This window comes from Chiloscyllium plagiosum, unplaced genomic scaffold (assembly GCF_037043375.1).
Source record: "Chiloscyllium plagiosum isolate Xiang-an unplaced genomic scaffold, Cpla_swu_hap1 HiC_scaffold_8, whole genome shotgun sequence".
NCBI classification, from domain to species: domain Eukaryota; kingdom Metazoa; phylum Chordata; class Chondrichthyes; order Orectolobiformes; family Hemiscylliidae; genus Chiloscyllium; species Chiloscyllium plagiosum.
This window is the reverse complement of record NW_028270146.1, coordinates 11,990,463-12,010,081: the sequence shown is the minus strand read 5'-3', so window position 1 is coordinate 12,010,081 and position 19,619 is coordinate 11,990,463. Positions and strand designations below refer to the sequence as shown.

General features: G+C 45.6%; 1 protein-coding gene across 1 annotated transcript in view; it reads right to left on the bottom strand.

The window, feature by feature from the left end:
- The window catches only part of LOC122553347 (protein Daple-like), a 271,352-nt gene extending 252,874 nt beyond the window's left edge, over positions 1 to 18,478 (bottom strand). The window contains exons 1-3 of the mRNA XM_043696930.2: positions 18,023 to 18,478; positions 17,451 to 17,551; positions 202 to 310 (exon numbers count right to left, since the gene is read on the bottom strand). Of these exons, the coding sequence (XP_043552865.2) occupies positions 202 to 310; positions 17,451 to 17,551; positions 18,023 to 18,082 (270 nt within the window). The 5' untranslated portion in view covers positions 18,083 to 18,478. The remainder of the gene's footprint in view (positions 1 to 201; positions 311 to 17,450; positions 17,552 to 18,022) is intronic.
- Positions 18,479 to 19,619: the final 1,141 nt, after the last annotated feature.

Genomic DNA, 19,619 nt, shown 5'->3' with positions numbered 1-19,619 from the left:
ATTAAAACCAAAACAAGCAGAGCAAAGACATTTTCAGAGTCTGAATTTGAGACAGTTCACTCAGCACAGAGGAAGTGGTGGAGGGGTGGGGAAGGTGCATGAAAGAGAACAGAAATATCTTTTACATCTGGCAATGCGGTCCCTGAGAAAAGTCAAAACCACAGCAGGCAGGAACTGGGTGCAGTAATGGAGGTAACGTACCTGGTAGTAATTCTTTATGTGTCTGACTAATATGGTAAGGTTCTGAACACGCAAGTTGACATCATTGTTGACGTGTTTGTTGACTCTTTGATTAGTTGGCCTTGGGTCTCTAAATCAAGAAACAATCAGAAAATATTTGAATCAATAAACCAATGCAATAAAGTTTTACAAAAAGAAAATCACTGAAAAAAAAACACTGGCCAGCCTTCCAAGTAGTTCCCTTTTGCGGGGAAATCTTTGAGATTTATCCAGTTTATTTTATCTCTCAGCACAATCTGTAGCTGAGTGCCCAAGCATGCTCACATGCACGCACGCACGCACAGTGCTCTCTGCCACCACTGTCTCAACCTTTAACCACTGGGTCATTTCACAGCCTATTAAAAATTTGTGATTAGCACACAATGTTTTTGGCAGGAAATGAACTCAGACTGCACCCCTCCCCACCTGATGCAAGAAGAACAAAACCAAAAGCTAGAGGAGAAGTATGCCACTCAGCCCATTAAGTCCTCGCTGTTATTCAATGAGATCATGGCTGATCTGATAACCCCCAACTGCACTTTCCTGCTTCCCCCCCCATGACTCTTGCTTCCCTTACCTGATTAAAAAATGGGTTTGTCTCAGCCTTGAATATACTTTTTTTTTTAAAAAAAGAATCCCTACAATGTGGAAATAGGCCATTCGGCCCAACCAGTCCACACCAACTCTCCAAAAGAGTAACCCACCCAGACCCATTCCCCAACATTTTTTTTTAGATTAGATTAGATTACTTACAGTGTGGAAACAGGCCCTTCGGCCCAACAAGTCCACACCGACCCGCCGAAGCGTATACCACCCAGACCCATACTCCTACATTTACCCCTTCACCTAACACTGTGGACAATTTAGCATGGTCAATTCACCTAACCCGCACATTTTTGGACTGTGGGAGGAAACCAGAGCACCCGGAGGAAACCCACGCAGACACGGGGAGAATGTGCAAACTCCACACAGAGAGTCGCCTCTGTGTGGACTTAATGACCCAGTCTCCACAGCCCCATGGGGTAAAGCATTCCACTGATTCATTAGCCTCTGAGAAAGGAGATCTTCCTCATCTCTGCATTAATGGATGGTCCCATATTTACCCCTGACTGATGGACCTATCATTCTGGGCAATTTAGCAGGCCACTTTACCTGATCTACGCATCTTTGGACTGTGGGAGGAAACCCACACAGACATGGGGAGATTGTGCAAACTCCACACAAGGCAGTGGCCGGAGGCTGGAATTGAACCCAGGTCCCTGGTGCTGTGAGGCTGCTGTGCAACCACTGAGCCACCATCACACCCTATGACTTAATGACCCAGTCTCCACAGCCCCATGGGGTAAAGCATTCCACAGATTCATTAGCCTCTGAGAAAGGAGATCTTCCTCATCTCTGCATTAATGGATGGTCCCATATTCAGATGAAGCCTTCTGGCCCTAGACGCTTCAATAAGGGAAAATAACCTCTCCACATCTGCTGTACCAAGTCCCCCATGAAACCCAAATGTTTCAATAAGATCAGCTCTCATTCTTCAACGCAATCTACTCAACCTCTCCTCAAACAGTCCCTCCATACCTGAACTGTCTCCAATACCTGTTCAAAACAGTACTCCAGCTAGGATCTGATTAATGCCTTGCACTGTTTTAGAAAACCTCTCTGTAAAGACAGAACATATCATGAAATGATTAAAAGGTGTGTAAAAAATGCAGTACACTAATCATGGGTGACTTCAATCTTCATGGATATTCAGAAAAATCAAATTGGCACAGGTAGCCAGGAGGAAGATTTCATACAGTGTATTTGAGACAGTTTCCTGGAACAGTATGTTGCGGATCTATCCAGGGATCAGGCTATTTTTGATCCAGTAGTGAGGCAGGTGTAATAAATGACTTCAGTAAGAGATCCCATAGGGAACAGTGACCATAACATGGTAGATTCTAACATTCAGTTTGGGATTGAGGAACTTGGGTCAGAAACAACTATTCTAAACTTATTAGATTGCTCATATTTATGGAGAAGGACTGAGTGGGTTAGAGTGGATTTTAAAAAGGAGTTTGGCCGCAAAGACAGTTGAAGAACAATGACAGATGCGGAGGGAAACAGTCCATGGCTCACTGCAAAGATATATCCCAGTGAGGAATAAGAATTCTAGAAACTAACCAAGGCTAGCCGAGGATGTTTAGGGTATTATATAGAAATATTGAAGATAGAAACAAGAGTCAGGATGTAACCCCCGAGCCTGCTCCACCATCTTCCCTGCTGGTTTCCCTTTCCAATCAGTTCTGACCAGCTCTTCCCTCATGTCTTTGTAGTCATCACGACTCAATTGCGATACCATTACATCTGATTCAATCTCCCTCTTAAACTGCAGGGTGGACTCTATCAAATATGGTCACTGCCCCTTAAGGGTTCCTTTACCTTAAGCTCCCCAATTAACTCTGCCTCACTATACAGCACCAAATTCAGAACTGCCTGTTCCCAGTGGGCTGTACCACAAGCTACTCCAAAAAAGAAAATTCAGTAGACACTCCACAAATTCCTTTTCTTGAGACCTGTTCCCAACCTGATTTTTAGTCCAACTGCATATTGAAGTCAAAAAGGCGCCAGAGTTATTATATGGGAGGGATTTTCAGGAAAGGCTAAGCTAATGTAACAGGGACCAGTGGTGAGATCACAATAATTTACAATATATATTGGTGACTTGGAAGTGAAAGTAATCACGTTTACAGATTGGACAAAATAGATAAGAAGGAAAGTAGTGAGGATGGCACAAGGAGTGTACAGAAGTATTTAAAAAGTGAGTGCACAAAATCTTGGTAGATGGATGAGAGAATATGCACTTTGGCAGGAAGAACAGAAGAGCTGAATATTATTTAAATGGAGATCAAGTATAGAAAAGTGCAGCACAAAAGGGACTTGGGAACTCATGTCCATGAATCACAAAAGGCTGGCATACAAGTTCAGCAGATAATAGGAAGAGTAAATAGATTGTTGGCCTTCATTTCAAAAGGGAATAAAAAAAGCAAGAAAGTTTTGCCAAAAACATAAAAGGCACTAATTAGACCACAGTTGGAATACAGTGAACAGTTTTGATCTCCTCATCCAAGGGAAGATATACTGGCATTGGAAACAGTCCAGGAGGTTCATTAGGTTGATTCTGGATATGGAAGAATTCTCTTGTGAGGGGAGATTAAGCAGGCTGGGCTTGTGCTCATTGGAGTTTAGAAAAAAAACCAAGCAGACCTTATTGAAACATGTAAAATTCTTAGAGGTTTGACAGTGTAGACACAAAGTGGTCGTTTTTCTTTGTTGTAGAGTCTGCTCTTATAATTTATGATCTTGTGGTCTTTAGGAGCTTACAACATTAGAGATAATGCAGCGTCATGGAAATGGAATGTGTTAACATACAGAAGACAAGAGTTGGGATTGTGGGTTTGTTTCAATTTAAATATATACAACTTGTTTAATGGCAAAAATGTCAGCACTACAGCCTCAATTATAAACTATCTATATTAATGATGATGAGGAGGAGGGTGCAGAATGCAATGTATACAAATTTACCGATTCCTAGAGGGCTGGTGTTGAAAAATGACTGCGTGCTGACATCCAGGAGCATAGGCACTCAATGAAAGTCTTTCAAAGTATTGAACAGTTTAGAAAAACATGTGAGTTCGTATTGAAACGCAAGATTCTAAGGGGACTTGATAGGCTAGACATTGAGATGACAGTTTTCCACTTGGTGGGGAATCCCAAACAAGGGGTTACTGTTCCAGAATAAGGGGACACTAATTTAAAACCGAGATATGAAGAAATGTCTTCTTTCAGGAGGTAGTGAATGGCTAGATCTCCCTATCCCAGCAAGGTGTGGAGGTTCGATTACTGGAAGTGGAGGTAGGTAGATATTTGCATGATGAGGGGCTGAGGAGTGAGACATAACCTTATTGAACAGAAAAGCAGGTTTGGGGGCTGGATTGGTCTGCTCCTGATGTTCTCGCGATGGGATTCAACAGTTACATTCCCTTGCCTCCCTATAATTTACTTGCTTTATATACAGCAAGGGAAGGTCCAGAGGGGCTGAATGGCAATTTCCTGTTTTTTTCTCTCTGTCTTCCTCACCCCCCCTCCCCCCAAACTATCAACAATCTGAAATGTGAGCTCTGACTCTTCCTCCAGAAACAAGTGTTTTCTGACTTTATTTCAGATTTTTTAATTTATTTGTTCACAGAACGTGGATACTGCTGGTTAGGCCAGCACTTACTCCCCATCCCTAGTTGCCCCTTGACCTAAACCAACATTAGGTCCATTTCAGAGGGTAATTAGAGTCACATGCAGGTCAGGTGACATACTGCCATCCCTGATGATCAACAGGTTAAATGGTCACCGTGCTTCGAAGTCCAAATTTTTACCAAATTCATTTTTCCACCATCTACCATTTGAACTTTTGTCCCCATCACATTATGCTGGGATCTGGATTATTAGCCCAGTCACATGACCATTACACCACTGTGTTCCCACAACCAAATCCCCTGGCAACTTTGCTTATGAGAATGTGTTTCACTGGTGAGCAATCTGTCTTTTTTTTCCCCCTCTGCCCTTGTTCCAGAGGATTGGGCCATGGAATTTCAACGGATTTGTCCTTGCTTACACAAACAGAGCACTGATTTTCCACTGCTTTCCCTGGGATGACTGACCAAGAAACTCTTACAATCTTACCACTTGCCATAAGGTGCATGGAAGGGATTTATAGGCTGAATGTCTATCTGCTTCAAGATGCTGCCACACGCTTCCTTTTGAACAATACCACCTCATTAACATTGCTATTTCAGTTCTCTCCTGGTGTAGTTGGATTTGGACACAACTCAGCAGAGAGCTAATTGATTCGGTAAGTGGGAAAGTGGAGATTGTGAAAGAGCTTTTGCAGTGACCAAGGAGACAAGTCTTCATGTGTTCCTTATTCCACATAAAACTTCAGGTGGGTTCTCCTGCACAGTTATTACTGTTTACCCCTGTGCTACTCATTAACTCTCCTGGCACTGTAAAAGACTGCTCGGTTTCATAGCTCAAGGTCACTCAGAGTTCTACACTGAGAATCTAAACTCCATACCTGATCTACTTTTCTAACATTTCTAACACTGCCTTCGAGGGCTCTTGTGGTAGTGTCCCTATCTCTGAGGCAGAAGGTCCAAGCCCTGGACCTGTTGTTTGTAGCCAGCCAATCTGCTTGGGAGGGGTGTCATAACATCTCTGAACGTGCTGATTAAAAATGCTGCCATTAACTGAATCCTTCAACAAGATCGTACCCACATTTTGCCAGCTCCACCAACTTACCCAATTCTCAGAGAGCAAAACAGTTATTCGAGAACTTGTATGGGCCCCTCCTGACCCACCATCCTAAAACCTGGGTGCTTCATGCCAATCGACAACACACAAGTGATGGATCACACTCTCCATTGACACCTTTTAAGTGCCTTTAAAACAGAGGAATTTTTTAAAACTAGATCCACAAGCAGATAGTGGTAGTTCACAGACTCCCAGCCCATCTGTTTATTTTGTGGTGCTGTGGAGTCCAAGAGCCATCTAGATATCGGTTGTGGATGTTCGTGGCCAGGCTAGCTACACAGAGATCCAGGCAGCACACACTGCGGAGGGGAACATATCTGCCAACTGTCTGCTCCTTGCCTATGGTTAAGTTTGTGCCCACGTGTCACTGGAGAAAGAGCACTCGGTGTTCATCAATGCTCCACCACTTTCAGCTTTGATGGCTCGCATTGCCTGCATTGGGCTCGGCTTGTAAAATAGCCCACTGGCTACACAGTGTTAAGCAGGAGGTAGTTACTAGTTTAAAAAAAAAAGGGGAAAAGAAAGTCATGGAGGTTTTAGTGGTGGGCAACTCGCTCCGTTGTGTGTAATAGACTGGATTTGATTTATTGTTGTCACATGTAGAGATACAGTGAAAAGCTGGGTAGGAAAGAAAATAACCAGGGGAGAGATATTCTTCCACCACAAGTTGTTGGAATGTCTGTCTGGTACAGCCAGTGGACTGATTAGAAAAGGAGTTACTGGGGATTGCCTTACACTGAGAAACTCAGGGTTACAGAGAAAAGGCAAAGGGGAGGACTGAAATCTGCTTTAAAAAAAAACTGACAGATGGTGCTTTGGAAGGAAAACTGAAGTGGTTTGGGACTTCCTGAGGTTGCTATTTAAATGCAAGTCTTTCTTTTCTTTTGCTTCTGAACTTTTACAAGAGACGTGTCACGTGTCCAAACTGCGACAGGGTCCAGACAACCAGAGATAGCAGCAGCAGTCAGTCTGTATCTGCAGGAATTGATCGACCAGGAGCTGCATCATATTCCCAGTGTGTATGTGTGCCCCATTAACCTCATGCATGGCGTGTTCACCTCACTAAACAAGATGACTGAATTTAGGCAAAACAACCACCAAGCTCAAGAACCCACTCACGGAAAAACACAAGCAGTCGCTCCACTTTTAGAGTGTTCTCAACGTCCAACTACTATTGAACAAAATGGTTAAATATTCTCATCAACAAGGGACAGGAACCTCTCCATCAGCAGCTGCATTGTTACTTAACAGACTGAATACACAATCTGAATAGCAATGTGTCTGGTGAGAATGACTTTTCCCAGCTGATGTTTGACATATTATCCGCGAGTTTTTTTTGCACTAATCCGGTTGGTCTGGCTCTCGCCCACCTGTTTCATAGATAACTTTTAGCAAGAGGAAAAGATCATTCAGCTCCATTGAGGCGACTATCATTTACACCATCGAGCCAATTCTTAGATTGCTGTTACATGGGGCAGTTCCCTTTTTGGAGAAAATGAGAATGCGCAGCATCTCAGTTTTTCTACGTATTTGTAACGCCTTATTTCCTGATCTAACACCTATCATAATTAAATATCACAAATTCAATTCACACCATCACCCTTTGGGACAAGGGGACTTTTTGTTTAAAGAGGTGTTTCCTCTGTTCACATGGCTGATCCACAATCTCCTACTGGAGGAGACAGAAGTTCTTCAACTACGTAGATCCCATTGCAAGTGAGGCTTCCGACCTTTGACCTGCCCAGTCCCCAAATTATCTGAAGGGATTCAAATTAGTGTTACCCAACTCCAGGAGAATGAAGGAAGAGATAGGCAGTTTCTCCCAGTTACTGTCCTTATCCAGTCTGACCAGAGTTATCCTGTAACTCTGGGCAAACAGGAATGTGTTTGACTCATGACCGCCTCAGGCGACTGACTGTGTGGAGTTTGCACGTTCTCCCAGTGTATGCGTGGGTTTCCTCCGGGTGCTCCGGTTTCCTCCCACAGTCCAAAGATGTGCAGGTCAGGTGAATTGGCCATGCTAAATTGCCCGTAGTGTTAGCTAAGGGGTAAATGTAAGGGTATGGGTGAGTTACGCTTCGGCGGGTCGGTGTGGACTTGTTGGGCCGAAGGGCCTGTTTCCACACTGTAATCTAATGTAATGTAATGTAATGTAATGAAATGGCTGAGCAACCAATTAGTTTAATGGCAAGAGAAACTGGCCTTGCCAGCAATACCCATACCTCACTAATGAATTAAGGAAAACAAAAGTGCCTTTCTGCTCCATTACAATTGATAGCTCAATGACAACACAATTAATAGTCTCGAAAAGGCCAATTAACCCCCCAGCATTCACAATGTTTTCGGGGGAGATACTGACGGACATCCACCATCCTTTAGGAGGTGGAAGAGCTTCCAGAAACCATTCTGGAAAACGGCCCACCTTCTCTTTCAGTGCTCCCCAACCAGAGGGAATCCTTTCTCTGTAACGACCCTGATGGAATCCTTTTAACATTCAAAACACTATCTGGATCACCCCTCAGATGTGCTAAAACACGAGAATACCAGCAGTGTTGATGGAACCTATTCATAACTACAGCCTCTAAGCCCCGGTACAGCATCATTCGGAATCAAACCACAGCGCCCTGGGTTTCTCAAAGGTTAAAGTTAAGCCTTCCCAAGTGCTCACACTTAGTGCTTTGATGTGGGAGTCACTGCTCTCAGCGCTGTTGTCCCTGCAGAGGTCAGTGAGTGAATAATGTTGACACAGTTAAGCAACTTGTGCAGTTAAATGGATGGGAATTCACAGAGCCTCTCACTGACTGTCAGGGTCCCAACATCTAATACCGTAAACGGCTGCTCCACTGTGGTCAGTTTGTTGATAATGCTGCACTTAATTCCAGAACCTGACTAACAACAGGTCTTTTTTTTCCAAAATCAACAAATTCATCTAAAGCTCCCTGACAGTGACATTTCTGAGGAATGGCAGCAGATTTTGTTTTACAACTCATTAACTGGATTTGACCTCACTGGCTAGGCCAGCATGTATTACCCATTGCTAACTGTCCAGGAGATCGTGATAAAACCCACCATTACTGTGGGTCACACCTAAGACAGGCCAGACCAGGAAGCCAGACCACCCTTGCAAAAGAACACAAGTGAACCTTGAAAGTTTTTGTGAGTCTCAGCAAGAGCAGGTAGGAGAGAGACTCACAGCAGCAACACTCCCCCCTCCCCCTCCCCCTCCCCCTCACCCCCACTCCCTTCCCTATGAGGCATTGTGAAAAAGGGAATCCCACCCCAAAGACTAGAAGCAACCTCCTCAGGGTCCCCCTCTCTCTCTCCTTACTTACAGGCATGATGTGGGCATTGCTGGCTAGGCCTGGATTTATTGCCCATCGCCAAATGCCCAGATGGCAGTGAAGGGTCAAACCCAGGCTGATACTTGTTCACATGGTTGCCACCTTCCTGCTGGACATCAGACAGAAGTAGACGTCACATGATACATTTGGAGCCAAGATAATTCTGCACAGTAGAGGATGAAACATTAATAGTTTACTGATGGGACTCAAATAGGATTGACACAGGCAGAGGGGAGAATGGTCTCTCCCATCCAGTTAAATGCCACCCTGCCTCCAAACCAGCCTTGTGGGAGGGCCAAGCAATTCTGCCCCCACAGAGGTTCCAGGTACATCATTCAGCTCAGTCAAGAGGCCATTTAACTTCACATTGTTCAGGCAAGGATTTGGACTCAACCTCTGGCTCGAAGGCCAACACATTCTTTAATCAGAGTGAGGAAGTGTCAAAACTCTAGTACAAAAAAATTGACTGAAGCAACCAAAACTGACCACTATCCTGAGTGAAAGGGTTTCCAGATTTCATTCCTTGCTCTCATTTTAAGACTGTCCCTCTCCCTTGTCCCACATTCCCAAAAAAAAAAGGAAAAAAAAATCAATCCCAAACAAATCCTTTATCACTTTTGATACCTCAAATCAAGCTGCCTGCCCAACTTCAAGTTTATAAACCCAATCTTTATGAATTAAGCCGGGCATCAGGGTTAAATTAAGTGAATATGCAGTGTATTATTGTTCCACCTTCCCAATAGTGCAGTGACAAAAACACACCATCATACCCCAAAGTGGGTCAGAGCAAGGCTGCCTTTCCTTCATATTCCAGTTCCCTTGAGATAAAGTCACATGACACCAGGTTTAGTCCAACAGATTTATTTGAAGTCACAAGCTTTCAGAACACTGCCCCTTTGTCAGGTGATGAAGAAGCAGCACTCCTAAAGCCTATGATTTCAGATAAACCCGTTGGATTGTAACCTGGGGTCATGTGAATTCTGACCTTGTCCACCCCAGTCCAACACCAGCACCTCTGCATTACGGCCCTAGAGATAAAGATGGATATTCTGTTGAATTATTTCACTGTTTTTGTACTTGTACTCTGGCTTTTAAACATTTGTCTGTTCAGACTCCCGAATCTCAGCTCAGAGTTTCTCACTGTTCAGAATAAACTCCAATTTGTCTTTCTTGGATTCAAAGTGCCGGTCTGCTTACAACTCATCTTTCAGACAGCAGTGGATGGCCTGACATCAATTCATAAGACAAATACCATTAATTCTCCAAACGGCTTGTGAATTGCTATCCGATCTCAGAGGAATAGATCCAGAACACCAAGCATCAGACAATATGCCTTCTGTGTCATCAGTAGCATTATTTTAGCATTATTTACAAAGCTGTTCTTGCAGATAAACTCATCATTTACACAGCAAACAAAAATAAACACCTGCTGATAAAGTCGTCCCATTGATACTGCACTTCCATTGAGATCAGAACTATATTCAGGCCATTCAGACAAAAAGAAACATTTGTACCAACATACGCAAAGCAGTTTGAAGTGCCTGGTTTCTATATCGTAACAATAACTGCACATCCATGGAATGTCATTGGGCTCAGTTACCCCAAGTTTGTGAAAGGTGAAAAATGAATGACTTGGAAATGCCGGTGTTGGACTGGGCTGTACAAAGTTAAAAATCACACAACACCAGGTTATAGTCCAACAGGTTTAATTGGAAGCACTAGCTTTCGGAGCAACACTCCATCAGGTGGTTGTCAGAATAAATATAAATGATTTGCGTCAGTAATGGTGGCCGTTACTAATTAGACCAAGGATCTGCTTTTTGTGTCTTTTGTTTGAAAGAGAATCATCAATGGCTCCAAAATGTATTGTGTGACCTCCAACTCTGTTAGGAGCCCAAGAGGAACTCGCTGACAATTTTAAACAAGGAACAGTAAATGTTAATCACAGTTCCGGAATTCCGATGGAGGATAATCCTCAGGAGGACAGTTCCTGTAGGAAACTAATTGGTTGTCAAAAGCAGTCACCTATATCAGTCGTGTCTAATCTGTAGCTGCCCTGGCAGTGTTTGACAGGGACAGTGTAGAGAGAAGGCAAAAGTGAGGATTGCAGATGCTGGAAATCAGAGTCGAGATTAGAGTGGTGCTGGAAAAGCACAGCAGGTCAGGCGGCATCCGAGGAGCAGGAAAATTGACATTTCAGGCAAAAGCCCTTCCTCAGAAATGAAACCCTTCCTGATGAAGGGCTTTTGCCAGAAACGTTGATTTTCCTGCTCCTCGGATGCTGCCTGACCTGCTGTGTTTCCAACACCACACTCTCAACTTTGATCTCCAGCATCTGCAGTCCTCACCTTTCCCCTCGTGGCCACTCTTGTTTAAAAACAAGTTAGATAGTTAAAATGGACCAGAGTTGCCCAAACTCATTTCCACAAAAAATGTTACAGTGTCTCAGGCGTTTTATTTCATCCACACTTGGAAGCAGCGACATAAAATAATAGGCATACAATCCTGGATTCAAATACACAAAGTATTCTTCAGAACCCAACTCCATCTAGACTCCCCTCTTCTGTTCCCCATCACTATCCCCACACCCTTTATAAAAGTATGGAGGAGGGGCTGGGAGTGGGCCCTTCAGTCCCTCGAGCATGCTGTATTACTCAGAGCTGGTCTAATTACACCACTTTCCCACCTACACTTCACCCCCTGATAACCTTTCACTCACATGCTATCCACCCCTGCCTTAAAAATATCAAAAAGGACTTTGTTTCCATCACCTTTTGAAGGAAGAGAGTTCCAAAAACTCAGGGATTTCTGTGGGAAAAAAAAAATTCTCCTCATCTCAGTCTTGAACACTGGTGGAGCCAGAGGAAGTGGAGGAGGCTGGTACAATTACAACATTTAAGAAGGCATCTGAATGGGTATATGAATAGGAAGAGTTTAAAGGGATATGGGCCAAGTGCTGGCAAATGGGACTAGATGAAGTTAAAAATCACAATTTTTGCAGTTGACAACTACCTGATGAAGGAGCAGTATTCCGAAAGCTAGTGCATCCAAATAAACCTGTTGGACTATAACCTGGTACTGTGTGATTTTTAACTTTGTCCACCCCAGTCCAACACCGGCTCCCCCACATTGGGACTAGATTAGGTTAGGAGATCAGGTCGGCCTGGATGAGTTGGACCAAAGGGTCTGTTTCTATGCTGTACATTTTGATGAATAGATGGTGCCTTGGCAAAAAGCCTTGGTTCAGTTCCAACTCCACTTGGCGATCAAGAAAGTGCAATTGTATTTTCACTAATCCTGTCTTTGTAAGCAGGAGGATCTCACACTTGTATTTTAAATTCAGACACTCCGATTGAGATGAAGTCCAACACTTGTCTCCTGCATCAGTCAGCTCAGACTGACTCCCCCCACCCCCACAGTCTTCTCCCCACAGTGAGAGCATAATTTCTTCAAGTGTCATATCCAAGACTTATATTGGAATGGATGTAACTGGGTTTCTGAACATGCTGTCTGATAAATAATGTGACAAGAATTCAAAATACATTTGACACACAGCCTCCCCTTTCTCCTCCACAACCTTAATAAGCCAACATTTTCATACACAAGTTCAGGCAAGACTTCTTTGCTGTACAAGACCTCCCACCAACATTATACACCAGATACATTGATGACATTTTCTTCCTTTGGACTCATGGCAAGGGATCACTGAAATTATTACACAACGAGTTTCATCCCAGCTTCAGACTTACCATAGACCTCTCTTCAGTATCCATTTTATTTTTGAACACACACATCTCCATCAAGGACAGCCACCTCAGTACCTCACTCCACCACAAACCCACGAGAATTTCGCAATGCTACACTTCAAGCTTCCATCTTAAACATGTTAAAGAAGCCACCCCGTACAGACAAGCTCTACACAAGATCTGCTCAGACAAGAAGGAATGCGATGGACACCTGAAGGATGCCCTCATAAGAGCTGGGTGCCATACTCAACTCATCGATCGACAGTTCTGACGTGTCACGGCGAAAAACTGCAACAACCTCCTCAGAAGTCAGACACAGGACACGACTGAGAGTACCCTGCGTCATCCCTGGAGTATTTCCCCAGACGGAGCAACTACACCATGTCCTTTGCAGCTAGGTTATTGATAACGATGAACATCTCACCGAGATCATCCCTATGCCTCCACATCTCTCCTTCAAACAACCGGCAATCCTTGAATAGATCCTGGTTTGCAGCAAACTACCCAGCCTTCAGGGGAACATCGACCACAACACCACACAACCCTGCCACGGCAACCTCTGCGGACAGGTCAGATCATCGACAGACACTACCGTCACACGTGGGACACCACCCACCAGGTACACAGCAGATACTCGTGTGAATCAGCTAATATTGTCTACCTCATGACCTGCAGGCAAGGATGCCCCGTGGCATGGTACATTGGTGAGACCAAGGAAAAGCTACAACAACAGACGAATGGACACCACACAACAACCCCCAGGCCGTGTTCCCTCTCAGTCAGGGAACACTTCAGCGACAGAAACATTCAGCCTTCAATCTTCGGGTACGCGAACTCCAAGATACACAACAATGCAGAGTCACCGAGCAGAAACTGATAGCCAAGTTCTATACCCATGAAGTCACCTTCGCCCGTGATCTTGAGTTCATGTTGTGCAAATGTAACCCCACCATACTGTTACATGGTAAAGTCTTCCTTACGGTCATGTTTTGACATCATCACCTTGATAACATGTTATGATCTCTATCTTAATTAGTTTGTACAGTTGTGGGTTACTTGTTACTTTGCTTAGACCCTCGGCATATGACTCTTACATCTACCCTGTTATTCCAGCTGCTTGGTTTGTCTCCAGCACCACCTTACTTTTAATTTTTTGTAATTACCTCTGCTTGAATTAATCAGATTATAGATCACCCCTTCACTTGCTATTCAACCGGTCAACACTCCACTCACACCAGTTGCATGATCTTTTGATCTCTCTGCCTATAAATTTTGGGCCTGAGCACTTCCCTCCATTCGCTTGTGATCCCAAATAAACCGGTTGGACTATAACCTGGTGTCATGTGACTTCTGGCCTTGTCCACCCCAGTCCAACACCGGCACCTCCACATCACGAAAGATCTAGAAGACCAAGCACTGGAGCAGAAAGAGGCCATTCAGCCCATCAAGTCCATTCGGTCAGATCAAGGCTGATGTGATCATCCTCAACTCCATTTTCCTGCCTTTTCCCATAGCCCCAGATTTCCTTACTGCTGATTAAAAATCTGACTCTCAGCCTTGAATATATTTATGACTCAGCATCTACAGTCCTTTGCAGTGAAGAATTACACAGGTTCACTCCCCTCAGGAAACAAAATTCTTCCTCAATCTCTACCTTAAAATGCCCAAACCCTTATTCAGAGATAATGTTCCCTGGTCCCTCTATCCTAGTAATCCAACTCGAACACTTTTCTATTATCCCTGTATTTTTATCTTCCTTGAAGAGTGTTTACTGAACTCCCTTTTAAAAGTTATGATGATAGAGTCAGCTTCTACTGCCCTTTGCAAACAGTGCCTTTCAGATCACAACAACTCACTATGCAAAACAAAATCTTTCTTCATGTTGCCCCTGGGTATTCCTGCCAATTTCTTCCCCTGTGCCTCATCCCCTTTGAGTCAGATGATTAATTAGGTGCCAACTTTGCCAACACCCAGCAGGAACTGGGTTCAGAGAGGCAGTACTCATTTCACATTGTTATATTCTTCTATCCATTGGGATTCAATGTAACTTGTATAGAGCCTCTGGCGAGGTGCAAGTGTTACCAAGCAAATCTTGGGCTCAGCCACACAAGGAGCTATTACACCAGGCAATCAAAGCTCAGTTGAAGAGGTAGGTTTTTAATAAAAATTGAGAGGAAGAGGAGAAGATGGTTCAAAGAAAATCCAGGGAATTCCAGAGCTGAACGTGCTAATGGTGGAGCGAAGGAAGGCAGGGGAAGCTGCAGTGGTTGAACTCATTTTTCAAAGGGTTTTGGAAGTGGAGGTTACAGGGATAGAGAGGGAATGCAGTCTGGAAGAGAATTCCACCTCAGGATCACTTGTTGGACTTAACTGCAGAGTTCCAACACATAACATGAACTCATACCCAAGTGAGTGGATCCTTTCAGGGAAAATAAAAGGCACAAAGCCAAAGGGAAGAAAGGAGGTGAATCACTGGCTGTGTCAGTATAAGTATAATGGGCCAAAGCACCTCCTCCTGTGCTGTATGACTGATAGAGCACTTTCTAAAATGGCTCAGCTGTTTGTGGCAACAGCTTCCAACAAATACTAACACAAAGGGTTCTCCCAGTCTACACTTCTCGGCTCCTAGTTACACTTGTGGAACAAGGAAATTGCTTTCTTTGTGACCTTGTGGAATACAAGTGAATCTAAAATACTTTGATCAGTGGGGTCATGCACAGCGTCACTCGATCACTTCTCAAAGCCTGCAAAATCCCAGACTCTTCCACACACCGACTCAACCACCGAAATATTAGAGAAAACCATCAAACATCCAAGCACCGGATTGAGTTACCATAAAGAAATCTGCTGCACTATTGTTCTATCCACAGGTACCATTTCACACCAGCAAGCATTTAACACAGTGAAAGCTATGACTCGATATTGTACACCTACCATTACGTTCAGACAATGATTCTGCATTCTTGGAGGCCATTGAACATGAGAGGGGTACTAGATTTTGAAAGCATTCTCAAATTAGTCCCACTCCCTTGCTCTTGCCCATAGCCCAGAAAATTATTACCCCTACTTAGACATTTTATTTTGAAAACTGCGATCATTCCAACTGTTGTATCTATTTACACAGCTTGTTTTCATTTTGAATTTCTTACGTTGTGGTCTGTTCAAGCAAAGCTGCAGCCTGATGTGAACATGTTTCAGTGACTAACCACCTTGAAAACCCAACTAAAAAGTCCCATGTGATCGGTATAGCTAGATTTCACTCTGCTATCTGACTTGACCAAGAGAATCATCAGCAAGGATCATAACACAGTCTTAATATCTTGTGTGGCTCAGATTGCGCCTGATAATGATTTATGGAGGGTGCACTGTATTGGTCTACATTCAATGTGATAGCACTGGAGAGGGTGCAGTGGAGATTTACCAGGGAACATTTCAATTATGAAGAGAGATTGGATAGACTGGGGTGGTTTTCCTTTGAGCAGGAAAGCCTGGGAGGTGGGTGTCTGTATGTCTGTGTGTAGAGGGCATGATTGAGATCTACAAAATGATGAAGGAGGCTAGTAGAATTGCAACATTTAAAAGGCATCTGGATGGGTGTATGAATAGGAAGGGTTTATGACTCTATGACTTAGGCAGGGTAGACAGGAAGAAGTGGCTTGGCCCCTTGGCAGAGGGAAAAAAAGACAGGCATGGATTTAAGGTAAGGGGCAGGAGGTTTAGAGGGTGGCAGGAGTCTGGAACTCACTGCCTGTAAGGGAGGTAGAGGCAGACATTCAATGATGTTTCAGAAGTTCTTCAATAATGCTGATTGCATACAAGGTGAAGGGCCAAGTGGTGGAAAATAGGAATACAATAGTGAGGTGGCTGCTTTGAACCAGCAGAAATGGCATGGACCGAAAAGCCTTTTCCTCTGCTGGATTTGTATGACCCTGAGCCGGAAGCACTTTGGGACACGTTTCTTGGGAACTTTAAAAAGTTGAAGTGGACTTGATTGTCAGGCTGGAGGTCGTTCACAGTTAGGAAAGGGGCAAGATTAGCGAGGGATCTGACACCACTGATTATGGTCTGTGGCCTGAAAAAAAGTTTACATTGATGACATTTGAAAATGTGAACAGTTTCAAATTATTCTCGATTTCCTTGAAGCACCTTTGGGACACTTTAAAAGGCTCTGCAGCAATAAGTTGTTGATGTTTGCATTTGTTAATTTGCACTGTAGACAGATGGTGATTTTATATCACCATTCTCTGATGTTTTTGGGTCATTCTCTGGCATATTCACAATAGAACCTAGTGCCTTTGAGTGGGGCAGCTACTTATTCCAACCTCTCACATTACCACAGGCTATCCACCGAACTTCACATCTGTTGTCCTCTTTAAACGAAATGGCAAAACCCTTCCCGCCTTCATCAGGGTCTCTTTACCCTTGATTCCATTTCCGCCCTGACAACAGACTGAGAATCTAACAACAGCTCAAGTCAGTGTACAATGAAACCCGACCCGTGTTTCTCCCTCTTTCCTGCCTGAGCTGAAACTCTCACGGTTCAGTACTTCAAAAAGTTGCTGCACAATTACGAGACGGTGTTAAGAGCCAGAGAGGTTACTGGTGGGCAAAAGGTGGGCCAACTTGTGAAGAAGCCACTTTGCTGCACAAATCAGGGGAATCCCTCTGAACTTGCCCATAGCCCAGGACCTTAGAGCAGGCTCATTCTGTGCTATTGGTGGAGATGTGGCTTTGAAATAAACGATAAGGCACTGAAGCCATTAGAAGAGTCATATCGAAAGTGAGACAGAGACCAACTCACATTTGCAACATGATTTTGTGCAGGAACACTCCATCCACTAAATCCATGTATGTGGTGACTTTGTCATTGCTCTTCCCTCCCACTGGTCCAAAAGTTTTAACCTGAAAGATGATTTAGAAAAATATTAAAATGCAGTTCCAGGTAAAAATGATACAATTGCCACCTCAGGCAGTGAAACAGGTTAGAAAGTGACTCCCCCACCACCTCCAGAAACAACCAAAGAGAGAGAGAAAAAAAATCACATTTACAAAAACAGAGAGAGACTCACACATTCAGACTCACCCCTTCACTATCCCCCCCCACACTCACCTCCCCACCACACACTCAACCCTTCACACTCTATCATTCCCCACAAACACTCACCACTACCCTCACTCCTTCGATACACACTCACCCACGCATACTCTAATCTTCCCCCACTCACACCCTCCACACTCTAACCCCTCATACACACCAGCCCCACACTCTCACAGCCCCACTCAGACTCTTGCCACCATCTCCCTCCCCCGCAACACACACGTACGGAGTGTCAAGTGAAAGCTGGCTGACTCTGATCCCAGGCTCACACTTACCCAGGTCACCAGGGGGCTGTCCAGAAACTGCCCCATCAGTTCCGAGATGGTCACCTCCATGGTCAGAAGCTGCGGTTTGGAGCCGCTGAGAAAGAGAGAGAGAGAGAGAGAGAGCGGCTGGTGGAGGGGACTCACTCCATGGAGAGGGTGGGAATTACTCCGTTAGCCCCGGGCTGGGCCACCCCTCAGTGTCTTGGGGCAGGAATCCTCACATCACCCCCTCCCCGAGCTTTCTTCCTCTGTCCTCGGGGTGGGAATTACGGCCAAAAGACCCCAGAAGCGACAATAGCAAACTTCAGCCACACTCCCGCAACACCATAGAAACCCAGCGGCGCCTCTGCCTTGATGTGTCCACAGGGAGCTATGAGAGTTACAAAGCGGAGGGGAACTCGGTCACCCCTGCGGCTCCGCTCTCATTCAGTTCCAGCAGCTTCAGGATGAACCGGGAACAAAGCGGCGCCCCCGCGGCACCGGCACCTCATTGTAACCAGCGGCACCAAGTAACCAATTCGCCCCTGATTGACAGCGGCAGGCACCAATCACCGCACAGAGGTTAGCTTCCCCAGCTTCCCATTGGCTGCATGATGTAGGAGGGGCTTCGCATCCAGTTGAGGGCGGGGCCGCTTACAGGACAATGGGCGGGAAGGGGCACGAGAGCGCCCCCTGTGGGACACCCCACCGTCGCTGCAGGTGCGCCCCCTGTGGGACACCCCACCGTCCCTGCAGTAGTGCCCCCTGTGGGACACCCATCATCACTGCAGGTGCACCCCCTGTTGGACACCCACCGTTCCTGCAGTAGTGCCCCCTGTGGGACACCCATCATCACTGCAGGAGTGCCCCCTGTGGGACACCCATCATCACTGCAGGAGCACCCCCTGTGGGACAACCATCAGTGGAGGAGCGCCCCCTGTGGGACACCCAATGTCCCTGCAGTAGCGCCACCAATGGGACACCCCACCGTCACTGCAGGACCGTCCCCTGTGGGACACCCCACCGTCACTGTAGGAGCGCCCCCTGTGGAACACCCCACCGTCACTGCAGTAATGCCCCCTGTGGGACACCCCACCATCACTGCAGAAGCACCCCCTGTGGGACACCCCACCGTCCCTGCAGTAGTGCACCCTGTGGGACACCCATCATCACTGCAGGTGCGCCCCCTGTGGGACACCCATCATCACTGCAGGTGCACCCCCTGTTGGACACCCACCGTCCCTGCAGTAGTGCCCCCTGTGGGACACCCATCATCACTGCAGGAGTGCCCCTGTGGGACACCCATCATCACTGCAGGTGCACCCCCTGTTGGACACCCACCGTCCCTGCAGTAGTGCCCCCTGTGGGACACCCATCATCACTGCAGGTGCGCCCCCTGTGGGACACCCATCATCACTGCAGGTGCACCCCCTGTTGGACACCCACCGTCCCTGCAGTAGTGCCCCCTGTGGGACACCCATCATCATTGCAGGAGTGCCCCTGTGGGACACCCATCATCACTGCAGGTGCGCCCCCTGTGGACACCCCACCGTCACTGTAGGAGCGCCCCCTGTGGGGCACCCATCATCACTGCAGGAGCGCCCCTGTTGGACACCCACCATCCCTG